This window comes from Dipodomys spectabilis, unplaced genomic scaffold (assembly GCF_019054845.1).
Source record: "Dipodomys spectabilis isolate Male_0828 unplaced genomic scaffold, ASM1905484v1 ptg000542l, whole genome shotgun sequence".
Taxonomy (NCBI): Eukaryota; Metazoa; Chordata; class Mammalia; order Rodentia; family Heteromyidae; genus Dipodomys; species Dipodomys spectabilis.
The window spans coordinates 92200-117903 of record NW_024871219.1 but is presented as its reverse complement, the minus strand read 5'-3'; the positions used below and the strand labels follow the sequence as shown (position 1 = coordinate 117903).

General features: G+C 51.1%; 1 protein-coding gene across 1 annotated transcript; it reads left to right on the top strand.

Annotated features, from left to right (window-relative positions):
* Nucleotides 1-2251: 2251 nt before the first annotated feature.
* Il20rb (interleukin 20 receptor subunit beta) lies at nt 2252-17721 on the top strand. The gene is made up of 7 exons (XM_042670359.1): nt 2252-2433; nt 7986-8112; nt 9038-9228; nt 12516-12640; nt 14491-14641; nt 16046-16188; nt 17584-17721. The coding sequence occupies exons 1-7, from the start codon at nt 2361-2363 to the stop codon at nt 17719-17721; spliced, it is 948 nt and encodes a 315-aa protein (XP_042526293.1). The 5' UTR covers nt 2252-2360.
* The last annotated feature ends 7983 nt before the right edge of the window (nt 17722-25704 follow it).

Here is a 25704-nt window from a genome sequence, read left to right as displayed (position 1 = left end):
CTGGCACCCAACCACTGAACTGTTTATTTTTAAGAATATTTGCTGGCTAGAACACTCTGATTATATCAAATATATCAAAATTGGCCTGACCTACACACTAATAGTTAATTCCAGGTCTTATTTTTGCAGTGCTAACAACTGAACTCCAGCAGGAGGAGGACACGTGCTCAGTAATCACTGCTGATTACTGATTTTCAGATGTTTCCATTAGAATAACAAGCTTGGAGCAGGGGGAAAAAATGATCTCACTATTGTGAAATAAAGTGGCAAAACTGAATGGCAGTTACGAGTAACAAGGCACAGAACACAATTTCCTCCGATTTGTATCTCATGGATGACTTTGAAACTGGGAAACAAATGTAAGTACATACTTAAAAAAAAACAACCCTAAATAAATGCCTCTTAAGATATTTACTGGCTTTAAAGAAGTAAAGTTGGCCTGGGATATTTATATTGTAAGATACTGGAGAAACTACAGATATCCTTGGAAAAGGGGGAGCCAGTGTTTGCCCTGTTGTAAGTGTACTGTTTCATCCAACAGCTCATTGGCTTGGGTGTAACTGTGATAGACAAGTAATTTTAATGAATTAGCTAAAGAAAGAACTAGCAAGGTGCAGCTGAGACCATCCACAACCACCATGAAGGAGATCGCTCCAACTGGAACCTTCCTTTGTGGATCCCTAGGCCAGCTCAGAAGACAGGTCAGACTGCAGAGGCCTAGTGGTAATAGACTGCCTTTCTGGCACTGTGCCTTGTCTTCATTCTTTTAACTCCCTTAACTATGGTGTGAGGCCTCGTTGCGCCTATTAGGAATGGAAACAGTGAGGCTCGTGGAGTTGTTTTCTTCCTCTTTGCATCAAAGGGGCCTTCCTTCTTCCTTCAGCCCACCATGATCCAGGTTCTGATCCAAGGCCCCCACGGAAACCCCTCTCTCTTAGATTGCAAATGACTGCTTGCTAAAATCCGGAGGCATTTCTCGAAGATTACACTTCCGTACCCCCCTTGGTAATCATTTTCCAATTTTGTTTTCTTGCTTGGTCTGCAAATGTAGGTCTTGGGTGGCAGGGTGACAGTCCCTCTCCCCCCCCTTTATCCTCATTACCATCAGCATGCTGCCCTGGACACCCATCCTCCCAAGACAGGTTCCTAACACACTTGGTGACTTCCTGTGCATCTCAAGTTCAAGAAGCATCCAACTGAGCAGGTGCAGCCTTTTCTGCACCCTGCCTCTCCCGACCCCACCTCGGACCCTGCTTCTCTCCATACTTGGAGCTGAGGCGCTGCCATCCTCTAGTGATCCAAACCAGAACCAGAAAGTCACGTTGGGCGGCTCTTCCCAGGCCCTCCCATCTATTCAGTGTGCGCGAGCTACACTCCCACCTCCTGTCGCTTCTGACCTTGCTCATTTCTATCCATGAACATGGACAAGAGTTCAGTGCCTCCTGGCAGCCAGACACTTGTTGAACGGCCGGAAGTACGTCATCTTTGAACTTCACACTCTTCCTTTGATCTTCATTGCTCTCGGAATGCGTAATTAAGCACCTCCCCAAGGCTCCTCTGCAAATACGTTCTCTAAAACCTGTGTTCTATTAGATGAATGGGTGTTGAAAAGGCTGGATCTCCTTCCAAGTTTCAGGACCGGTTTTGATTTTTTAAATCACATGTTTCGGTAATCAGTATAAAATACTCAGCAAAGAGGCTTGTTCCAATTTTTTTTTTTTTTAACCACTGTCTTTCCCACATTCTGTTTGGAGGTAACCGGAGGTAACTACTCTTGATGGTTTTTTCCCTCAATTTCCTAGATTTTCATTTTTTAAAATATGCATATAAGTATACAGCTGTATAGTTTTGACTTTTAAAAAGGTATTAATGTTCTCAACGTTTTCTGAAGTGGGTGTGTATTAGCAGAAAGGGCTGAGATTTGGAAGAGGACAACTATTTGAAGAAAGTTAAGAAAAATCTTGCCTGTTCACTGACTTCCAGAAACATCCAGGTCCCCTGGCAGGGGGTGGGGGAGGGGTGGGGTGGAAGGGATGGGGGGGGGATGCTCATGGCCCACTTCTGTTCTCCAGGCAGATCATCAAGCTCCCCAGTCACCTTCTTTCTGGAAATGTCCTAAGCCACTCCCCTTGATGCGATCTCTGGATTTGGACAGAAGGGAAGGTGCTACAGAGACCGCCCCTTCTGAGCTGTTTGGGCCCGCTCCTCTTTCCAGAACAATTCAGGCTTCATACTACTGAGACTTCAGCTTCTGCCTCTGCTGTCTGAAGGCAAGATGGCTGAGATGGACACAGTGCTCCATTCCGGAAGGAAATGACCTTTCCAGACAAACTTAAGTCTGCCAGACACAGGCCTTCGAGATGGTTCTGGAAGGAACCTGGACAAGTCTCTTCACGTGGGTTTTCTGCACTTTGATTCCATGCTCGCTCACGGGTAAGTACGACTTGGAATGCATCGGGTAGTTGGGGCCTTTAAGACTTGGTTTGCTTGTTCCGTTTTCATTCGCTTAGCATTTCTGAGCACCTTTTCCCAGCCAGGTTCCAGGCAGAGCGCTGATTAGAGATGAACAGAACAGTTGTCTGATTTCAGGGAGCATTGGGGTGCTGCACAGTACACTGATGTCCCTAGCATTTGAGGATTTTGGCACATTCCTCCTCTTCTTTAGTAAGATCCACATTTCTTGTTCCCAGCCCTGAATGAAGACTGGAATCGCTTGGGGGGAGCTTTTGAAGGTATAACTGTCAGGATTTCACAGCTGGAAAAATTCTGTGTTCCTCTCCCAAGCTGTCTGGGCAGTTGAGACTTTTTAAAACTCTCTGGGTGGGGCTCCGGGGAGAAGTGATTGATTATAGGGTTGGGCGGGAGAGATGCAAGATGAGACAGGAGCAGGTTGGTTTCTTTTTTCTTTTTTTTTTTTTAATGTGTGTATGTGTGAAGTAACAAAATGCTTCAAAAAGGCCGGGGCCTGATTGTGAGTGAGATAATGCCCTGGATTGAATCCTGGAATGGAGAAAGATGGGAGTGGGGGGAATTATAAAGAGCAAATCAAGTCTGGAGTTTAGTTAAAATAACATAGGAGGACTATAATAGCTGATAGGGGAATGTTGGTTCCTTATTTTTGACTAACTGGTTATATAAGCTGCTAGCATCGGTAGAAGCTGAGTGAAAGCCAGCCCCAAATAACTTGCTGTTGTCTTTACAATATTTTCTGTACCTCTACAAACAAGTTAGGCCAAGCCACAGTGGCTCACACTGCAGTTCCGGTCACTGGGGAGGCACACCGATTAGCCAGCTCAAGATTGAAGGCCAGCTGGGCGCCGGTGGCTCACGCCTGTAATCCCAGCTACTCAGGAGACTGAGATCTGAGGATCGTGGTTCAAAGCCAGCTCGGGCAGTAAAGTTCGTGAGACTCTTATCTCCAATAAACTGCTAGAAAACTGGAAGTGGTGCTGTGGCTCAAGTGATAGAGCGCTCTCCTTGAGCTGAAGAGCACAAGGACAGTGCCCAGGCCCAGAGTTCAAGCCCCACGACCGACAAAAAAATAAAAAAGATTGAAGGCCAGCCTGAGTGAGGGGAGCCATCTTAACCCAGAAGCTGGGTGTGGTGGTTCATGTGTACAATCCCCATCTCTTTGGGAAGTATAAATAGGAGGAACCCTGTCTAGAGTAAACCTGGGCAAAAACTCAAGACAGTATCTAAAGCAAAATAAGCTGTAAATGTGGCTGAAATAGGAGAGTGTTTGTCTAGTAAGTGTAGGACCTGAGTTCAAGCTTCAGTACTGCAAAAACAAAACACACACACACACACACACAGATCGATTAGTAACACAGAAAAAGATGGGAATGAATTAACTGGACCCACTAATCAACCCGAAAATGTTCCCAAACAGCCATAGCAGGAACAACTTAAAATAGCAAAATAGCAGTGTTGCATTTTTAACCATAGAATAAAATCCATATCTGAGTCCAAAATAACTGAATAGAAAAATAAATGATGGAGAAGTGGTAACATTTCCTAACAAAATTCCAACTAACATTTCAAAAATCAGTATTGCAATAATGATTGCAAAAGAAAAAAAAATCCATCCGTAGATGCAAAAATGCACGGGTGAAAGTTGGAGGAGACACTAAAAGCGATCAAGGTCATGAGAAACAAAACAGACTTCAAATCAATGTGAAGAGACTGACTAGATAAAACAATGAAGTGGGGAGCTGTGGGCTGGTTCTTTGGGGGGGGGGTGTGGAACAACAAGACAGTACAGGAAAAATTGGCAACATGAAAACCAAGACTTCTGGACCAATGGCAACATCTTGCTTCTCACACTTCCTGGATGGCTGCTACCTACAGAGGCTGAGTCGAGAAAATATTGGAAATCGCAATGCTCTTCTGCAATCCCTGAAAGGCTGATGTAGTTTTAAAATGCACCTAATCTGCTTTGCATTTTTACCGGGACAGTGAAATGTGTTGCAGAGCTATTCCTCTTCGAGCGTGTGTCTTGTCATTGTCAGTGGCCAAGGCTTACCGATTTGCTGGAAGACAGCCGGTCCAAGTGTGGTTTGACTATGTGCATTCATGAACCCGTTATAGGTGATCAAAGTTTTTCATTTCTCTAGGGTAAATGCTTCAAAGAGTATGGTTGTTGGGTCCGATGGTAATTGCCGGTGTCATTTTACAAGAAGACTGCCAAACCATTTTCCAGAGAGAATGTACCATTTTACATTCCCACCTGCAGCGTGTGATAGATTCACGTTCTCGCTTGCTTTGCCCAAATTTGAATCTTGTTATTTTTTTATAAATGTTGCCATCCTGATAACTGTGTCACACGCACTCTCCTGGTGGTGTTAATTTCTCCTGGTGGTGTTAATTTGCATTTACCCTCCCCAACCTTTTTTTTTTGGTCCTGTCGTGGGGCTTGAACTCTGGGCCTGGGCGCTGTCCCTCAGCTCTTCAGCTCAAGGCTAGCGCTCTACCACTTGAGCCACAGCGCCACTTCCGGCTTTTTTCTTTTTGCTTATGTGGTGCTGAGGAATCGAACCCAGGGCCTCAGGCATGCAAGGCAAGCGCTCTACCACTGAGCCACCTTCCCAGCCCCCCCCCTTTTTTTAAGCGAGATTAAATACCTTGTTATGTGCTTATTTGTATCTCAATATCCCCTGCAGTGAAATGTCTCTTTGTGTTTGGACTGTTTTCTACTTCGATTGTTGGATTTTCTGCTGTTGAGGGTTTTTTGTTTTGTTTTGTTTTTGTCAGTCCTGGGACTTGAACTCAGGGCCTGGGCACTATCTCTGAGCTTTTTCATTCAAAGCTAGCGCTTTACCACTTGAGCCACAGCGCCACTTCCAGTTTTCTGGTGATTAATTGGAGATAACAGTCTCACGGACATTCCTGCCCGGGCTGGCTTTGAACCGTGATCCTCAGATCTCAGCCTCTTGAGTAGCTAGGATGAACCACTGGTACCCGGCTAAAGTTTTACATATGTAAATTCTGGGTATATTTTGTTAGATTTATACCCATGTGTTTCTTTTTCTTTCTTTTTTATAATTGTAATTTTAATGTCATCTTATGTGTACAAGTGTTCATAAGTGGTCTTTAGAAATATAATTAACTTGTGTGTTTATGATATATCCTGTGAACGTGCGTATTAATTTGGGAAATTGTTTTTGTTCCGGATTCCAGGGGCTTTTCCACAAAGCCTGCTAATTGGGGAGCTTTCCTACTTCCTTTCTAATATGTATTCTTTTTACTTCCCTTATTTGCCCTGTAACAATGGCTAGAATTTCCAGTGTTCTGTTGAATAAGAGCAATGTGAGTGGGTGTCTTTGCTTGTTCCTGATCCAGAAGAAAACATTTAGTCTCTCCATTAAGTAAAATTTATCTGGAGCTTTTCTTTTCTCGTGGTCAGTCATGGGGCTTGAAGTCAGGGCCTCGGCACTGTCCCTGAGCTCTTTTGCTCAAGGCAAACACTCTTCCATTTTGAACCACAGCGCCACTTTTGATTTTCTGGCAATTAATTGGAATAAGTGGATTTTCCTGCCCTGGCTGGCTCTGAACTTGCGAACCTCAGATCTCAGCCTCCTGAGTAGCTAGGATGACAGGTGTGAGCCACTGTCACTTGACATATCTGTAGGTTTTGTAGGTAGCTTTTGTTAAGATTGTTTTTAACTTGGAGAGAAGTTTGCCTCACTTTGATAGTGTTAGATTATTTTTTTGTCAATGCTTTTTCTGAGTCAATAGAACTCTGGGCCTGGGCACTGTCCCTCAGCATTTCAGCTCAAGGCTAGCGATCTACCACTTGAGTGGTTTATTGGAGATAAGAGTCTCACGGACTTTCCTGCCCGGCTGGCTCTGAACCCTGATCCTCAGATCTCAGCCTCTTGAGTAGCTAGGATGACTGGCGTGAGCCACTGATGCCCAGCTATAAAGCTTTTTATTCCCCAAATAGAGCATTTATTTATTTTTCTACACTACGAGGGGGAAGAGTGTGAGAGAGGGCTTTGCCTCCTTCTCCCTCTCCCTCCCCCTCTCCCCTCTAGCTCCTCCCCCAGCTTCTTTCTTTCCTGTCTCTTTGATGACTTCCATGTTAGAGCTGGTGAGATCAAGAGGCCTCCCAGTGCCCCCACATACACACCAGGCCTTTCCTTGTTGGGCAGACCACAGATGCTTCGGTGACATGAAGGTACATCACCAGAGAATCCTTTCCTAGGCGAGAGGCGAGGGAACAAGACGAGGCATCCCCTCAGAAGCAAACCCCGCCCCATTCCCTGGTACCCGCAGAGCTTGGCGATAAACACCAGGCACCAACCTGGAGACTGGCGCGGGGAGGGAAGGGCTGAATTGAACGAACCATGTGTGCACCAGCAGGAGCCTTGCTTGCATGGGCCTGGCATGAAGGGGGGGGTAGGAGGCGCGGCCTTATGCAAGATGGCGTAGACCATCACAGCTAAAGCAAAGCCTGGATTCAGGTCAGTCTGACACAGGCATTGCCAGTAACAGACCTCAGGATGAGTACCTAGATGATGAAGGATCTGAAGAGCAAAAGTGATCGAAGAATGTGATTTAGAAATGGCATGATAGTCCCAAATAGACGTTGGTCCAAAAGAAGACACACAAGTGCACAAAAAGAACGGTTAACACCACTCATCACCTGACAGGGACAAGCCCAGATCACAGCCTTGCCTCAGCAAGAATGGGTTTTCTTCTATCTCATTTATGAACTTGAACCTGGGGAAATAGCCGAGTGGGGTAGAGTGCTGGGCCAGAATGGGCCAGGCCCGGGATTCAAAGCTCAGCACCGAGAAAACAACAACCACACAAGATTGTGAAGATCGTGGGTCACACGAGTGACTGGTGACAGCGCTGCCGAGCAGGGATGTGGAGACCGGGGAACAGTGGAAAGAAAGGCTATTACTGGGAATGCAAATTACCTGCCACCCTTCTGGAAATCAGTATGGAACACCATCCACTAATTTAAAAAATAGAACTAAAGCTGGGCATCGGTGGCTCACGCCTGTCATCCTAACCACTCAGGAGACTGAGATCTGAGGATCGAGGTTCAAAGCCAGCTCCGGCAGGAATATCTGTGAGACTTTTATCACCAATGAACCACCAGAAAACTGGACGTGGTGCTGTGGCTCAAGTGGCAGAGCCACTTGAAGAGCTGAGGGACAGCACCCAGGCCCAGAGTTCAAGCCCCACGACCACCAACAGCAAAAACAGCAAAAGCAAAATCTTAGGGCCACTCTCTTCCTCCCCTCCCCGAAAGAAAATGGAAGGTTAGCTGTTATGATTACTAATATTCCATTTTATCCCAAAGGCAGAAATGCAACCACAAGGGTGACAATTTGGAGGAGCACAAAGGATAATGAAACTAAGAGTTGTTTCTGGTTAGTGATCCCATGAGGCCTCCATGAGACACGCATGGGAAACCCGTGGCCTTCTACCACCGTGACACTACCCATCAGCCTCTCTGTCTGCCTTCATCCCAGATCCTGGGGCTGTGGTGCCCGCCCCGCAGAACCTCTCTGTCCACTCAGCCAACATGAAGCATCTCTTGGTGTGGAGCCCAGTGATCCTGCCTGGAGAAACAGTCCACTACTGGGTTGAGTACCAGGGGTGAGTTTTTTTTCTTTTTTTTGTTGGTGGTGGGGCTTGAACTCAGGGCCTGGGCGCTGTCCCTTAGCTCTTCAGTTCAAGGCAAGCTGTCTACCACTTGATCCACAGCACCACTTGTGGTTTTCTGAGTGGTTTCTTGGAGATCAGAGTCTCATGGGCTTTCCTGCCTGGGCTGGCTTTGAACCTCGATCCTCAGATCTCAGACTTCTGAGTAGCTAGCATGACAGATGTGAGCCACTGGCGCCTGGCTCAGAGCTCATATTTATGAGCTTGTGTGTGCGTGGGCCCTAGGAGAGAACTGAACAAGCCAGGGAAATTGTCCCGTGGGTGTGATAGTCCACTAGTAGTGAGTCACGTCTTAAATGAGTTTCACTCTGACCAGAAATGGACACGTCTTTTGTCAGTAAATGGGACTTGAACTCAGAACCTCCCTTATGCCTTTAGCTTTTTTGGCTCACAGCTGGGTGCTCTACCACTGGAACCACAGCTCCACTTCTGGCTTTTGCCACTTCACTGGAGATAAAAGAGTCTCAGGAACTTTGCCACCCGGGTGTTGGCTTTGAACTGCAATCCTCAGATCTCTGTTTCTCCAGTGGCTAGAAGTATAGGCGTGACCCACCGGTGCCTAGTGAAGGCTTATTTTTCTCCAGTGCTGGGACTTGAACTCAGAACCTGGGCACTGTCCCTGAATTTCTTTCGCTCAAGGCTACCTACCACTCTGCCACTTAAGCCACAGCACCACTTGCAGTTTTGTTTTGTTTTTTTTCTGTGTCTCTGGTGCTGAGGAATGGAACCCAGGGCCTCATGCATGCTAGGCGAGCGCTCGAGCGCTCTACCACTGAGCCCCCTTCCCAGCCCCTTCTCTCAGGAACGGTTTGACCCTGAGCGATGATGTCACACTGTACCTTTCTCTCCCCGGGCCCAGGGAGTACGAGAGCCTGTACATGAGCCACGTGTGGATACCCAGCAGCTGGTGCTCCCCGACCCAAGGCCCCGAGTGCGACGTCACCGATGACATCACAGCCACGGTCCCGTACCGGCTCCGCGTCAGGGCCACCTCGGGCCCACGGGCGTCAGCTTGGAGCGCCCTGAAGCCACCGTTTAATCGGAACTCAAGTAAGGTGCCACGTTTCTTCTTCTCTTCCTGTTCCATCTCTTTTAGGAGTCATTCCTGCCCAGGCTTGGGCATTCCAATGATCCTCGCAGACCTCACGCTTTCACTTAGCTTCTTCGCTTCAGACTGGTGCTCTACCATTTGAACCACGCCCGCTCCATCTTTACCCTTTTTTGCTAATTAATCGGAGAGGAGAGTCTCCCGGGTTTGTCTGTGCCTCTCTCCCCGACCACCGACCCCCCTCCCAAGGTTGGCTTTGAACTCACATCTCAGCCTCCTGAGTAGCCTGGATTACAGGTGTGAGCATCAACGCCCGGTCCTGGTGCTTTATCCACCTCAGGCTTACTGCCCCTGAGCAGCTTCATGTGTGTGAAAACAGTTTGCATTCCATAGGCTGAGATAGATTCGGATCTGAGATGTAGAGGGGCAGATGGAGAAGAGCTTGGGGTCCACTTTGGGGTGGTGGCATTGGGAAAGGTGAGATCTGGCCTCACAGTCTCAAGACTTGAGTGGGAGACTGTCTCTGGTGCTTTGACATGGAGATCCCTCCATGGTGGCACTGACGCCCCTGGTGGTGGGTCCCGGTATGTCCGTTGCATTGTCTGCATTGTCCTAGAGCAGCGGCAGTCACTGATCACACAGGATTTTTGTTGTTGGTCCTAGGGCTTGGACTCAGGGCTTGGGCGCTGTCCCTGAGCTCTTCAGCTCAGGGCGAGTGCTCTACCACTTTGAGTCACAGCACCACTTCTAGTTTTCTTGGTGGTTTCTCAGAGAGAAGAGTCTCATGGACTTTCCCGCCTGGGGTTGGCTTTGACCTATGATCCTCACATCTCAGCCTCCTGAGCTAACCAGGATGACAGGCGTGAGTCACCGGTGCCAGGCCTGCCATTACTATTATTATTTTATTATCATTATTATTGTCCCAGGAATGCCCAGAGCTGAGAGCCAGAAGACAGGAGGCAAGAGGTGAGCAGGAATAGAAAGAGTGGAATGGAATGGATGGCAATAGGAATGTCAGTGAAGAGTTCAGGATTTTCTGCCAGGCCTCCACCCCAGGCCTCCGAGCCGGCCAAGAGCACCACAGCTCTGCCAGACAGCATCCGGGCATCCCGGTGGCACCGGCCAGCTTGGGGTTCCAGCCAAGCTCCTCCCCCACCCCCTAGAGGGCTGGCACCTCTGCGGGAGGGAAAGCCAGGTCAGGGGGAGCTAAGGACTGGGCCTGCGGGGGTCTGGCCTGCCCATGCTTGTGCTTAGGGACCAGAGTACGCAGAAACAGGCCTGGCTCTGGCTGCTGGGGGTGGGGGGGTGGTCAGTAAGTGTCAGTCTGCGCATGTGTCTGAAGCTCCCCTGGGAAGCTTGTGCAGTGGAGTCAGCCCTGAGTTCAAGCCCTAGTCTGGGCAATCTCTATCTTGAATTGGGTATGTCTGCCTGGGCTGGCTTGGAACCATGATCCTCAGGTCTCAGCCTCCTGAGTAGCTAGGATGACAGGCGTGAGCCACCAGCACCTGGCAGGCTTAGGTCTCTTGAGCTTTTTTTTTTTTTTTTTTTGCCCAGGGTTGGCCACTGAGAACAATTCTCTCACCTCCATTTGCAGCAGGGCTGGGATTACAGGTGTGCAGCACCATGCCCGGACCTTTCAGATCCTTTCCCCTTAAGTCTCATATCCTGAAGAGGGAGGTCTGAGATCCCAGTGCTTATCATGTGGGACTTCAAGTGGAGGGATCAGAGTCTCTTCTCCCGCCGGAAGTGGTTCAGAGGAGCAGCCTGACCTCCCTTGTCTTCCCGTCTCCTACCCTGGCATACGCTGTTCCTGGTGTGTCAGGTGGGAGGAACATGTTTTGCTCTCTGAAATCTCCCCACTGAACCCCATGCAGAGCTGTTAATCCGGGATGCTGTGCACAACCCCACTGGCAAAGACCAGCCCAGAAGCGCTCAAGAGAGAGCTCGGGCTGGTGTTTGCCCAGCGTCAGGAAATAACAGTTGACCACACACCGTGGCTCACGCCTGCAATCTCATCTTACTCGGAAGGCTGAAATGTGGAGAATCGAGGTTAGAAGCCAACCGGAGCAGAAAGAGGCCCTAGGGCTCCGTGTCCAAAGAAAGCAGCATAAAAAAAGCTAGGCTGGAAACTCAGGTGGTATAGAACAATAGGTGGTAAACTGAGCAATAGGACATTCCCGAGTTCAAATCCTGGTGTTAGCCTCTCCCAGAAAGAGAACAAATAGCACCTGAGCCAGGTGCCCGTGGTTCATGCCTGTAATCCTAGCCACTTGGGAAGATCAGGGTTTGAGACCAGTTAAGGCAAGAACTTTTCAAGACCCTATCTCAGCCCGTAGCTGGCCACGGTGGTGTGCGCCTTTCACCCAGCAATGTGGAAGGCTGAAATAGAGAGGACCGAGGTTCCAAGCCAAACCCTGGGCAGAAAAGCTCAGAAGACACCATCTCAACAGACCAAGCTGGGTATCGTGGTGCATGTCTGTCATCCCAGGAAGTGTAAAACAAGGAGGATCGTGGGTCAGGTGGGCAAAAAGTGAGATGCTATCTCAAAAATAACCAGAACAACAACAACCAAAGTGGGGATGTGGGATAGAGGGATGGCTCAAAATTGAGTATCTCCCCTCCCCCAAAATAATAAAGGGAAAGAGATAACGTCTACGTGAAGAGAAAATGGTTAAAATGAATGCTTTTATGCCGGGCGCTGGAGGCTCCCGCCTGTCATCCTAGCTACTCAGGAGGCTGAGATCTGAGGATCGCGGTTCAAAGCCAGCCCAGACAGGAAAGTCTGTGAGACTCTTATTTCCCATGAACCACCAGAAAACAGGAAATGGCGCTGTGGCTCAAGCGGTAGAGCGCTCGCCTTGAGCTGAAGAGCTGAGGGACAGCGCCCAGGCCCTGAGTTCAAGCCCCAGGACTGACAGAAAAAGCAAAAAATGCCTTTGTGAGCACCTGCTGCATTCAGGCCCGGGCTCCTGGGCCTTTTTTTTTTTTTTTTGGTCCAGTCGTGGGGCCTGAACGCTGGGCCTGGGCGCTGTCCCTCAGCTCTTCAGCTCAAGGCTAGCGCTCTACCACTTGAGCCACAGCGCCACTTCCGGCTTTTTCTGCTTCTGTGGTGCTGAGGAATCGAACCCAGGGCCTCATGCATGCAAGGCAAGCGCTCTACCACTGAGCCACCTTCCCAGCCCCCCCCCCCTTTTATTTTTTTGCCCACGGCCGCTGCTACATTTGCACAGGTGACCAGGTCCCTTGTGTCCCTGGGCTCCTGTGATCCTCCCTTTGCTCTGCTCCACAGCCCTCCTCCTCCCGCCCAGGATGGCCGTCAGGAAGGATGGCTTCCACCTGGTGATTGAGCTGGAGGACCTGGGGCCCCAGTTCGAGTTCTTCGTGACCTTTTGGAGGAAGGCGCCTGGGGCCAAGGTAAGGTTTCTAACGTGGGCCTTGGGGTCAGGCCCGACCAGGAAGCGCTAGTCATCTGAGATGGACAGTCTTGGCTGACATGTGTGAGAAGGAGACCACTGGCCTTTTCAACACTGTCTGTGTGTCCAACCTAAGCCTTGGCTGAGAGAGAGGGGTGTGTGTGTGTGTGTGTGTGTGCGCGTGCGCACACGTGCTAGTGGACTGGTACTCGAATTTGAACTCGGGGCCTCAAGCTCTCCCTTAAACTCCACCCCCCCCCCCCCCACCAATCATTGGTGCCCTGCCACTTGAACCACAGCTCCACTTCTGGCTTTTTGCTGGCTCACTGGAGAGAAGAGAGTCTCATGGGACTTTTTTTTTTTCTTCCTGGGCTGGCTTTGAACCACCATCCTCAGGCCTCAGCCTCCCGAGAAGCTGGGATGACAGGCGTGAGCCGCCTAGCTTGGGAGTCTTTCCAGACCTGGTCTAGCTGAAGTACATCAACTGGTCTCAGCCGGTTTGGGGCAACAGAACGGGGCGGGATGGTGTGCAGAGCACGTGATCCGGGGTGTGGGTCTTGGCTGAGTGTAGAAGCGATGGAGCAAGGGAGCCAGGAGTCAGGCTGCTGACGACCAAGCCCAGCTAATTACAGCCAGCCGGAGGAACACGCCCGTGGGAGGGGAGGGCCCACCACCCCCACCTCGTAGCCAGGGTGTAGCAGACCCCGGTCACTCCAGCCCCCTTGTGCCTAGGACTGTGTCTCCCTAGCATCTCAGCCCAGCCCCTTGCCCCTTCCCCTGGAGGGGCTCAGTTTCTCAAGACCCAAGTCCTCAGCCAAGAACCGTCATTGTCGTGCATTACATTAGTCCAAGTCTGGGGGTTGCAGAAGCCAGCTGGCCTCCCGGGGATCCTCTCAGGCGGGCGCCCGGGCCACTGCTGTACCCCCTGCACACTTTGTTTTTGGAGGGGGTTCCTTGGAAAAAGTGGAGCAGGCCACACCAGCGTCAGAATTCGTACCCTGAGTCACAGGGACTGGGCCCAGACAAGCCTGTGCAGGCTCAGGGCGGGCGGAGGAGGAAGGTGGGCAGATGGCGGATGGACAGACGGGTGGCTGGGTGGACAGGTGAGCCTTCTGGCTCCAGTGAACTCTTGTGCCAACCCGCTGGCCACGCGCAGCCCAGGCACAGCTAGATCCCTCACCTTCAGGTCTCTGCCCCGACGTTACCTCCCTCCACTTGTGTTTTTTCTTTTCCATTCTTGGTGGTACTCAGCTTTGAACTCAGGGCCTTGTATACTTCTCAAACTGGCACGCTACCCTTTGAGCCAGGCCTCCCAGCCCTTTTTGCTTTGGTTTATTTCACAGGCCAGTTCGGGCACTTTTCCTCTCAAGTAGCTGGGATTGTAGGCATGCACTACCACACCCGGCCCAAACACTTTTTTTTTTTTTTTTTGCCAATCCTGGGGTTTGAACTCAGGACACTGTCACTGAGCTTTGGCTCAAGGCTAGCACTTTACCCCTTGAGTCACAGGGCTACTTCTGGCTTTTTCTGTGTCTGTGATAGTGAGGAATGGAACCCAGGGCTTCATGCATGTGAGGTGAGCACTCTACCACAGAGCCACCTTCCCAGCCCCTGCCTTTTTCTCCCTCTCGGTACATATTTATTTGACACTCGACAGACAATAGGGTCTCTGTCCGTTTTGTCCCAGTGTCCGGTGTGTAGTAGATGCTCAGTGAACGCAAAGGCATGGGTTGCTCACGTGCACGGCTGTGTCAGAATGCAAGTTGCTATCTGTACTACGTCTCCCTGGGGCTCCTCGCCCCTTCCCTTCCTGCCCCCCTCCAGAGGCCCTGTCTCTCTTCCTTCCCAAAGGAACATGCCAAGGTGGTGAGGACCGTGGGCTTCCCTGTCTACCTGGGGGCCATGGAGCCGGGCGCCATGTACTGCGTGAAGGCCCGCGCGCTGGTCCGAGCCATCGCGAGACGCAGTGCCTTCAGCCAGGCACAGTGCGTGGAGGTGCAAGGTGAGGTGATCTGTCTAGCCCGGGCACCCCCTGTCCAGCGGGCGGCCCGCTGAGGCCTGCTCTGATGCCTGCCGAGAGTTCTGGGTCTTCTCCTTCATTTATATGTATATATTTTGGTCGGTTGTGGGTCCTGAACTCTGGGCCTGGGCGCTGTCCCTCAGCTCTTCAGCTCAAGGCGAGCGCTCGACCACTTGAGCCACAGCGCCACTTCCGGTTTTTTGGTGGTTCATTGGATCAGAGTCTCAGGGACTTTCCTAGCCCAGGCTGGCTTCAAAACACAATCCTCAGATCTCAGCCTCCTGAGTAGCTAGGATGACAGGCGTGAGCCACCGATGCCCGGCTCTATTTATTTTTTTTTCTTTAATGGTCTAAACATCCTACAGTGTTTAAAAACTCTTCACAAAAGAAACAAAACCAAAGTCTGGGCAGGTGGCTCAGTGGTAGAGCGCTTGCCTTGCATGCACGAGGCCCTGGGTTCGATTCCTCAGCACCACCTAAGTAGAAAAAGCCAGAAGTGGCGCTGTGGCTCAAGTGGTAGAGCGCTAGCCTTGAGCTGAAGAGCTGAGGGACAGCGCCCAGGCCCAGAGTTCAGGCCCCATGACCGACCAAAAGAAAAAGGAAGAAAGAAAGAAAGAAAGAAACCAAACCAAGCCAAAGCCCCCAGTGCCTTGAACTCGGGGCCTGGATGCCATCCCTGAACTCGATTGTTCAAGGCTAGGGCGCTACCCCTTGAACCACAGCTCCATTTTTGCTGTTTCCGTGGGGATAAGAGTCTCACAGACTTTCCTGCCTCGGGGCTGGCTTCGAATCACGGTCCTCACATCTCAGCCTCCAGAGTAGCTAGGATGCCAGGCGGGAGCGCCGGCGCCAGCTCGGCCTTGGCTTATTTTTCTAAGGGCTCTCACTCCATGGGTGACCTGCGATCAGTGCCTAGCCATTCTGAGCATAAAAGGGGGTCCCCACATGTACTGTGGCACACACCCAGCCCCCTTGGAGAGGTGACCCCACACCCACAGTCAGAGTCGGAGAGGACAGCACAGATCTTTCTTCACCTGCTCATGCGCAGCAGGAAATCTTCCATAATAGGAATCCGCACCAGTAGCCAAGTGCGCAATACTTTGTTTCCCGTCGCCGCCCAACCCTGTTCTGTGCTGTTCTGCTTCCCTCTCCACCTGGCACCCTGCCTTCCTCCTGCAGCTATGCCAAGCACGGGGGGGGGGGGGGGGGGGAGGAACTTTCTGGAAACTTCTGGAAGCCTTTGCATAGAAGCTAGAACGATGGCAAGGACTCACGGGCCCACCCCTGATGGCTCAGGAGGCAGATTGCACAGAGGAAGCCCAGGACTAGAGGCTCCTTCTTCAGCACTGCTTTTCTAACTCGCTCTTAACTGTCCCGTTTCCCCAGGAGAGGCTCTGCCCCTCGGCCTGGCCCTGTTCGCCTTTGTCGCCTTCATGCTGTTCCTGGTGGCCCTGCCAGTCTCCATCTGGAAGACGGGTCAGCTGCTCCGCTACTCCTGCTGCCCCATGGCCGTCCTCCCGGACACTCTGGTAACCGCCTGCGCTCTGTCTCTTCTCAGCCCGACACTGTCTGCGTGTCGCTGGGGCCTCCTTCGTTGGGCATGGCTGTGCTTTGCGCTTTTGTTGGTGATGGTTGTGGGACTTGAACTCGGGGCCCGATCGCTGTGCCTGAGCGTTTGGCACTCAAGGCTGGCTCTCCTATCCCTGTGAGCCACAGCGCCACTTCCAGTGTTCTGGTGCTTCATTGAAGAGAAGGAAAGTCAGCGGTTTTCCTACCTGGGCTGCAATCCTCAGATCTCAGCCTCCTGAGAAGCTGGGAAGGCCGCCAGCAGCCTTTTGCACGGGTGGATAGGAGTTTGCCCAGTGGGGAGAGGAATCTGGATAGGACTCCATGGCTGTCTGGGTCCTTTGCGCTTGCTACTAAAAGAATACCACAGGCGGGGTACTTTATAAAGAAGAGAAGTTCCCTGGATAAGCAGTTTTGGAGTCTAGGATCACATGACCTCGGGAGCCTTGCATAACCAGCATGGAGCCATTCAATGGGCCGGCCCTTCCTGGCCTCACTGCTGCTCTGGGGGTCCAGATTCCACCACAAACTTTTTAGGGGACACATTCAAACCATAGCAGCAACTACAACTACTCTCCCCCCCTTCTGTTTTCCCTCCTCCTCTACCTCCTCTTCCTCCTCTACTTTCGGTTTATATTGGAGAAAGATTGGCAGGCAAACGCTAGACCCCTTAAACCACATCTCCCGTCAGCTTTTTGTTCTTTTCTGAATTTACAACTGTGAATTCTTTCTGATCATTTTTGCCTTTTCTTTTTCTTTTTTTTTGTTTTGTCGGTCGTGGGGCTTGAACTCTGGGCCTGGGCGCTGTCCCTCAGCTCTTCAGCTCCAGGCGAGTGCTCTACCACTTGAGGCACAGCACCACTTCCTGTTTTCTGGTGGTTCATTGGAGATCAGAGTCTCATGGCCTTTCCTGCCCGGGCTGGCTTTGAACCATGATCCTCAGATCTCAGCCTCCTGAGTATGTAGGATGGCAGGCGTGAGCCACTGGCGCCCTGCATCTTTACCCTTTTAATGGGTGTGTTTCGTCCACTAACATTTCATATAACTGATGGATGTGGTTGGACACGGATCTATTATTTTATCTTCTGTTTCCCTTATCTGCTTTTTTTTGGGGGGTGGGGACTGGAGGAAACTTCCGTGGTGTGTTCTTAGAGAAAGAACACTGGCCTCCAGGGCCCTTCAGGAACCGCTGGGCAGATGATTCTAGATGACGCTGGAAATCGTTGATCCAGGAACTGGGTTGTCTTTGGAATTTGTTGTTGTTGCCTCTCGAAAGTTCTGGAACCCAGTCGCTCGTTGGGCTCGTCTTTATGTTCGCTCCGGACAGCTGATGGTTTCCTCTAAAACTTGATTTTCAGAAAATCACCAACCCGTCGCAGAAGCTCGCGCCCTGCCGGAGGGAGGAGAAGGTGGACGTGTGCGTCATGACCGACCGTGCTGCCCCCCGAAGAGGACTTCGGCTCGCGGAGCTAGCAGATGTGGGGGAAGGGCCTTGAGGAAGTGACTGCAGGGCCCTGCAGGGGGAGGCCTGGAGGGGGAGACCTGGAGGGGGAGGCCTGCAGGGGGAGGCCTGCAGGGGGAGGCCTGTGTTCCGGCCTCCTCTTTAGAGAAAGGACCAGAGACAGAGGGGCAGGCCTCCGGGCTTCATGTCTTGCGGCCGCTGTGGGAGACGAAGCGCTGAGCCCCCCCCACCCCCCAGTGATGTGGGACAGAGAGATGGGGTCTCCCTCCCATCCTCTTTACTTATTTGTGAAGGACCTATGTGTTAGGTTCCCCCCCACCCCCCAATCTGTCTGTCCATCTGTCTGTCTGTCTGTCTGCATCCAGCAGGGAAATGGATGGTAATGTACACTGTGTTGGGTTCGAGTCTTCTGGACAGCAGGAGGCTGAGATGGGAGCATGGCGGTTCAGAGCCAATCCCCAGGCAGGAAAAAGCCTGAGAGACTCTTAATCTCCGACGGACCACCAGACCCCCGGAAGGGGCGCCGTGGCTCTAAGAGGTAGCGCGCTCTCCCTTGAGCACAAAGAGCTCAAGAGACACGACCCAGGTTCTGAGTTCAAGACCCCACAACTGACAAATAAAGTGTCCCCCCCCCCCCCCCCCCGCCCCGAGTCATCTTTTGGGTTCCTGACTAAAGTGGGCCTTAGAAGATTTTCCTTCCATCATCAGCCTCAAAGACCCTCTGGGGTGAAGGGAATTGGGGTCCCCCCGGGGTAGCATGAGGGTAAAGTGGGAGAGGGGGGCGGTCTCAGTTCTCTGCACACAGCCCCGTGGGAACTCAAGGGCCCAGGGCTGGCCTGGGCGGGCTGTGGTCTCTGGCAGCCAAGTGCCCCATGGTCTGGCGGTTGAGGGAGGCAGAGGTTGGAGGATTGCCATCCGAGGCTGGCCTGGGCCAGAAAGCAAAGCTTTAATCTGGGTCATTCCACATCATCCACCACCAAGCCAGGCCAGAAAGCCTGTAACTGGACAGAGGTGGGCGGTGTTCGCCCGAGAATCCGGTCATCCGCACATAATCCTAGCGGCCCGAGGGAGGCTGACAAGCTGAGGCCTCAGAATGGAGGCCGGGCTGGGCGAGGCTCACAGAAAAATCGCCAGGACACGGGATCAGGTTAGCAGTCAGAACACACACCCGTGCCCGCCGGCAGAGCCGCCGAGGCGCTGCCGGGCACACTCACCTAGCTTCTGTCCTAACCAGGCCTTCTGTAGCCAAGCTCTTCTCTCTCACACACACAGCTCGGCTAAAGCTCTCTGGGAGCGTCTGGGCCCTGTTTTCCCTGGGTGTGGTAGTACACGCCTGTAATCCCAGCACTGGGAAGACCTGGAGGAGGAGAATTCCAAGTCTGGTTCCCTCCCTGTTTTCCACGCTTCCTATTTATCCTTTGATCAGAGCGATGACAGGTGTGGGGGGGTGGTGGCGTGTGTGTGTGAGTGTGTGTGTGTGTGTGTGTGTGTGTGTGTGTGTGTGTGAGAATCTGGCCTGAGGGAATGGGAGCCCACCTAGAAGGAAGGTGCATTTTACGTCCATGGGCGTCTGGCGCCACCTTGTGGCCGAGCGCTGGACACGCTCCCCGCTTCTGGCCTAGGGAAAGGTCTCAAAAGTCTGGACCCTGGTGCCAACGCCTGCAGCTCAGTCCCTGACACAGCTAGCTGCATGAGTAGTGGAGCCACCTCCTGGCTGTTTTCCCTGCCTCAGTCTACACTGTTACATCTTCCCTCTGGGTCACAGTTCCTGTTTCCTCCCTCCCTCCCTCCCTCCCTCCCTTTGGCCTTCCCTATGTCCTTCCCTCCCTCCCTCTCTCCCCTCCTCCCTTCCTTCTTCCTTCTTCCCTCCCTCCCTCCCTTCCTTTCTTCCTCTCTCCCTCCCTCCCTCCTCCTTTCCTTCCTTCATCTTTTCTTCCTCCCTCCCTCCTCCCTCCCTTTCTTTTTTTTTTGCTGGCCCTGGCTCTTGAACTCTGGGCCTGGGCGCTGTCCCTCAGCTCTTCAGCTCAAGGCGAGCGCTCTACCACTTGAGCCACAGCACCACTTCTGTTTTTTTTTGGTGGTTAATTGGAGATAAGAGTCTCAGGGACTTTCCTGCCTGGGCTGGCTTTGAACAGTGATCCTCAGATCTCAGCCTCCTGAGTAGCTGGGATGACAGGCGGGAGCCACCAGCACCTAGCTTTACATTAAAAAAAATTGTTATTATACAGGTGATCTGCAGAGGGGTTGCTGTTACACAAATCAGGTAACGAGTACAGTTCTTTTTGGACAATGTCACCCCTCGCCTCCTCCTCTCCCAGTTTTCCCCTCCATTCCTGGTTCTTAAGGATTAAAAAAAAAGTCTTATTTTTCTTTTTCTGTTTCCGGTCTGTTCTGGGGCTAGACTGACTTTCTGGGGGTGTTTCTCAGGAACCCTTCCCCCTTCCCCCAGCTGCTGGCAGGAATTGGGAAAACTACATAACTGATTTAGGGGAAGATTCTGGATTTCTCTCAAAACATTCTACAACTATTGCCTAGTCTGGACGGTGTGCAAAACACTTATTCTACATGGGTTCTGTGGAAAAATACAGTCCGGAGATTATAGGGTGTCATTAAAATAGTTCACATTCCATCCATCTTTCTAGAAGGGTGTGGAAGGGAAAGTCAGTTTCAGTGCATGAAAAAGTTAATTGTGATCGAAGCTGATAAATCAGGTTATATATTTTAAACTTTATTAATTGATTCTCTTATGACATCGTGTGTGTGTGTGTGTGTGTGTGTGTGTGTGTGTGTGAGTGAGTGCTGGGCACTGAACTCAGTCAAGGCTTTGATTCTCAGGCAGGTGCTCTACCATTGAGCAAGGTCTCCAGTTCTTATTTGGCTTCGGAAATGTTGAATTTTTCTCCCGACTTAAGCAAATCTGTAATTGCTTCTTTCCTGATGGCTTCTGAAAATGTAGATGGACATCCAGTTGGTATACAATTAAAAATGAACACCATAATAGCATATAGGAAACAAACGCTGAAGTTTGATCCACAGAGTTAAAAACATTTGTGTGTGTGTGTGTGTGTGTGTGTGTGTGTGTGTGTGTGTATGGGGGGAGGGGGGAAACACCACCTTAATTACTACATTTCCAGGCAAAGTTCTTGGCTGCTTGGCATCTGATCCCTGAGAGAAATTTTCAGTCTTTGACTAGTTCTTGAGTCCAGGTTCCACTATTTGAGAAATCAGTGTGTTTTGTTTATCTGTGTGTGTGTGTGTGTGTGTGTGTGTGTGTGAGAGAGAGAGAGAGAGAGAGAGAGAGCCTCATGATCTTGCTTGGCTTTTTTTTTTCCACTCAAGGCTGCCATTCTACCACTTAAGTCAGTCCTGGGGCTTGAACCCAGGGCCTGGGTGCTGTCCCTGAGCTTTTTGCTCAAGACCAGCGCTCTACCACTTGAGCCACAGCGCCACTTCCAGCTTTTTCTGTGTATGTGGTATTGAGGAATCGAACCCAGGACTTCGTGCATACGAGGCAAGCACTCTACCGCTGAGCCACTTCCCAGCCCCATGAATTCCCCCCCCCCCCCCCCCCCCCCCCCGCTCCCCAGGTAATTGGAAATAATAATAATGATATCTCACTCACTGACTTTTCTTCCTGGGTTAGCTTTGAACCGGGCTCCTCACATCTCAAGTTTCCCGAGTCGCTCTAGGATTACAGACGTGAGAACCCCGGCGCCTGGCTTCCAATGAAACTATCTCAACATGGACCTTCTGCACGTGGCTCAAGAAAACACCAAACTTTCTTCATTTCCATGAGCTGTAAAGACCTGGGGCTTTCCCGCCTCCAGCCACAGCCCCCCTGCAGTTCTCTATCGCCGCCACCAGGTGTCAGTGCCGGCCTCTGTTCCAGCTTGTGGCTGCATTGTTGAAGTCCTTGCAGGAGAAGCAGCAACGTTGCTGCTTTGTGACCTGCAGAGTTGGGGTCCCTCCCAGCTTTGGTGCATGCGGTTCTTAGGAGGGAGGTCACGCGGGCTGCTTGATGCTCGCTGGGCACAGGAAGACCCTGAGAGTGGTCAGGCCTCCTTCCTCCCCCCCCCTCCCCGGCCATCGGCACATGCCCCCCCCCCCTCCCCAGGGGTAAGAACATATAGGAGGGACTGACACCTCTCAGTCTGGCCTGTAGTGGGCTTCCCAGGACCAGCATGTGTGTGTAGGGGGGCTATCCCAGGCCCAGAATCTGGTGTTAGATTTTGGTCAATGAGCCCCTGTAAATCCAATGGGGGTAGTGCATGGAATTTGAGCTCAGGGCCTTGTAACTTGCTTGGCTTGAGCCCTTTTGGCTTTTCGTGTGTGTGTGTGTGTGTGTGTGTGTGTGTGTGTGCGTGTGCAACGTGTGTTCCCTGCTGGAGTTTGAGCTCAGGGACCTGCTAAATGAGGCAGGTTGGTGGACCACTTGAGCAACGGCTCCAGCTCTTTGTGTGTGTGTGTGTGTGTGTGTATGTCTTGTTTGGCTTATTTTTGATAGGGCTTCATGCTTCTGCCTAGGCCAGCCTCCTATCACCAGCCTCCCACCGACACCTGCCCTTCTATCTGGCCACGGAGCTGGGATTACAGCCTTGAATCACCACATCCAGCTTTGTTTGTTTGTTGAGATGGGGTCCCAGATAACTTTCCCAATACGGCATCCTGTCAGTCTCGGCTTCCAAGAGGAGCGGGGATGGCAGGGATGGCAGGTGTGATGTCCCACACCTGGCCTGCGTGAATACATGAGTACGCACATACCCACAAGCCCCTCACCGCCTCACGCTCGCCCTGGGGCAGCTGGATTTGGTCTTCCTCCCCAGGGAGTTGTCAACAACGTAAGGACACCGTGACCCCAAGAGGCTTCTGCACCCGTTGCTGAGATCATCTGTGACCCCTCGAGCTAGGTATTTACTTACTTATTTATTTTTGTCAGTCGTGGGGTTTGAACTCAGGGCCTGGGCGCTGTCCCTCAGCTCTTTATCTCCAAGGCGAGCGCTCTACCACTTGAGCCACAGCGCCACTTCCAGTTTTGTGAGTGCCCTCCCCACCACCCTCCAGAAGATGTACCTGTGAAGACACCATGCATAAGGAAAAGGAGACAGAATCACCTGAAACTAAACTGAAAAAAAAGAAAAAGAAGAGAGAGGTCTCTTGTTTCCGTATTGTGGAGTTTCAATGTGTATATGATTTCATATAAACATGAAGGGGCACTTAGACATTGTGCCTTTGTGTTTCTCTCCTAAGAGGGTCCTCTTTCGGTCTCACTGTGTGTGAGTATCTAGCCATGTATAATTTCTCATAGCCCAGTGTACTTTAGATCTAACTTCTGCCTATCAGAGCACATGTTGTTTGCCTCTCTGAGCTTGGCTTACCTCGCCCAACATGATTTCTTCTAGTTCCATCCATTTCCCTGCAAATGACATTATTTTATTCTTTCACATGGCTGGGTAAAATTCCATTGTGTATAGGTGCCCCATTTTTTGGATCCACTCGTCTATTGTAGGGCATCTGGGCTGTCTCCGTGTCTTGGCTGTTGTGAATAGGGCAGCAGTGAACATGGTTGTGCATGTGTCTTTATCATATCCTGGTTTGTGAAATTCTGGGTAGATGCCCAAGAGTCGTATAGGCCGGTTGTAGGGAAGGTCTTTGTTTAGGTTTTGAGGGACCTCCAGACTGCTTTCCAGAGTGGTTGTATTCGTTTACATTCCCACCAACAGTGCAGTAGCGTTCCTTTCTCCTCGCATCCCTGCCAACATTTGTTGTTTGAATTCACGATGTTGGTCCATCTAACTGGGGTGAGATGGAATCTCAGAGTTGTTCTGATTTGCATTTCCTTTACTGCCAGGAACGATGAGCATTGCCTCCTGTGTTTCTTTGCCATTCTTACCTCTTCTTCTGAGAAGTCTCTCCTTAGTGCCCTTGCCCATTTAGTGGTTGCTTTAATAGGTTTGGGAGGAGTTACTTTCTTGAGCTCCTTGTCTATGTTGGATATTAGGCCTTTGTCTGATATATTTATGCTGGTTATCTTTAATACTGGGTCTTGTTTCCTGCCCAGATAGGCACCTCCACTGTGATTTATCTATTTTATCCATTTATCTATTTTATCCCCATTGTAGCTGGGATGAAAGGCATGGGTCACGAGGCCCAGCCTCTTCCCTTGAGATGGCGTCTCAGAGGCCTTTTCTGCCTTCAATAACTTGGAGGATATAACCTTGATCTCAGTCTCTCATTTTAGCCACATGACAGGTGAGCGTTACTAGGCCCAGCTTAAGTTGATAAGGGGTGGGTGGTGGGGGTGGTGTGTTTGACCAGGCTGGCCTTGAACCACGATCCTCCGGATCTCAGGCTCCCAAGTAGCTAGGGGAATCTGTTCTTGATCATCCTCCATTTTTCCATACAACCCCACACATTCTAAAACAGTGCAACACAAGAGTCACAACGACCATACTTGGAAAATTCTTTGAGCTCAGGCCTGGAGCCCTGGGAACACAGCTCAGTCACGATGCGACAGTGGAAGACTCCATCTTGAGTATCTCACAAGTTTAACTAATGCACAATTTTTTCGAGGAGTCAGTTGTGGGCCTTGAACTCAGGGCCTGTACGCTATCCTTGAGCTCTTTCACTAGTGCTCTATCATTTTGTGCCACAGCACCACTTCTGGTTTTCTGGTGGTTCATTGGAGATAAGAGTTTCATGGACTTTCCTAGCTGGGCTGGCTTTGAACCGTGATCCTCAGATCTCAGCCTCCTGAGTAGCTAGGATGACAGGCGTGAGCCACTGGTGCCTGGCCCCCAGGAGACTCTCATATCTAATTAACTACCACGAAAGCTGGAAGTGGAGCTGTGGCTCAGGTGGCCTTGAGCACAAGAGCTCATGGACAAGAGCTCAGGCCCTGAGTTCAAGCCCCATGCCAAACTAAGGACAGGACTTTAAGTTGAAGCATAAGAGTAGACCATAAGTCCTTTCTGGTGAGGTCAACGTAGTGACTGGGGTGACATTATTCCTCCCTGGTCACCCCTACCCTTCACTCCAATGGAACCATGGTAACAAGCTGTGGACTAGTTCTTCATTCCTCCTTGTCGATGGACCCCATGACCTGTCTTCTCATCCAGGTCACCATCTGCCCTCTGTCTGCAAGTTCTCAGCTCTTCACCCTTCCCTGGCTTCTCTAACTCAGCCTTCCCAACATGGCTGCCTCCAGGAAACCACTTCCGCTGCTCATCCACTCTGCAAAGTCATGGCGGAGTCAAACGGAAGCTCAGCCGGGCACCCTGGCTGTCCTACTCAACTCCCCCTCTTTCCTGGGGCCTCGCTACCGTGTTGGCCATGTCAGGACCTGATCCCTCTCTGTCTTCCTCTCAATTTCAGCCTGCAGAAGCTCTTCATACTGAACTGTTTCTTTTCTTTTTTTTTTGGTCAGTCATGGGGCTTGAACTCTGGGCCTGGGCGCTGTCCCTCAGCTCTTCAGCTCAAGGCGAGCGCTCTACCACTTGAGCCACAGCGCCAGTTCTGGTTTTTGGTGGTTCATGGGAGAGAAGAGTCTCACGGACTTTCCTGCCCAGGCTGGCTTTGAACTGCGGTCTTCAGCTCTCAGCCTCCTGAGTAGTGAGCCACCGGTGCCCGGCTCATACTGAGCATTTTAAGGAGAAGAGTTGTGTTGTGACTTTCCTGAATCTTCCAGGGCCTGGAGGTCCATGAGAAGTTCTTTCTCAATTTAAATTCCCTATGGATCTCGATCTTGATTTGTGTGTGTGTGTGTGTGTTGGTCCTGGGGCATGATCTCAGGGCCTGGATGCTGTCCCTGAGCTTTTTCGCCCAACACTAGTGCTCTACCACTTGAGCCACAATGCCACAACTGGCTTTTTTTTTTAATTGGTGGTTTATTGCGAGATAAGAGCTCATAGACCTTCTACCACCCCCCCACCAGAGGGTGGATTTGAACCCCGATCTTCAGATCTCAGCCTCCTGAGGATGCTCGGGTGACAGGTACTGAATTCCGTGATCCTCTCTGGGA

Coding starts and splice junctions, on each gene's coding strand:
- Il20rb (XM_042670359.1), top strand. CDS start 2,361: ATGGTTCTGGAAGGAACCTGGACAAGTCTCTTCACGTGGGTTTTCTGC. Junction 2,434..7,985: donor GATTCCATGCTCGCTCACGG/GTAAGTACGACT, acceptor CCTTCATCCCAG/ATCCTGGGGCTGTGGTGCCC. Junction 12,641..14,490: donor GGAAGGCGCCTGGGGCCAAG/GTAAGGTTTCTA, acceptor TCCTTCCCAAAG/GAACATGCCAAGGTGGTGAG.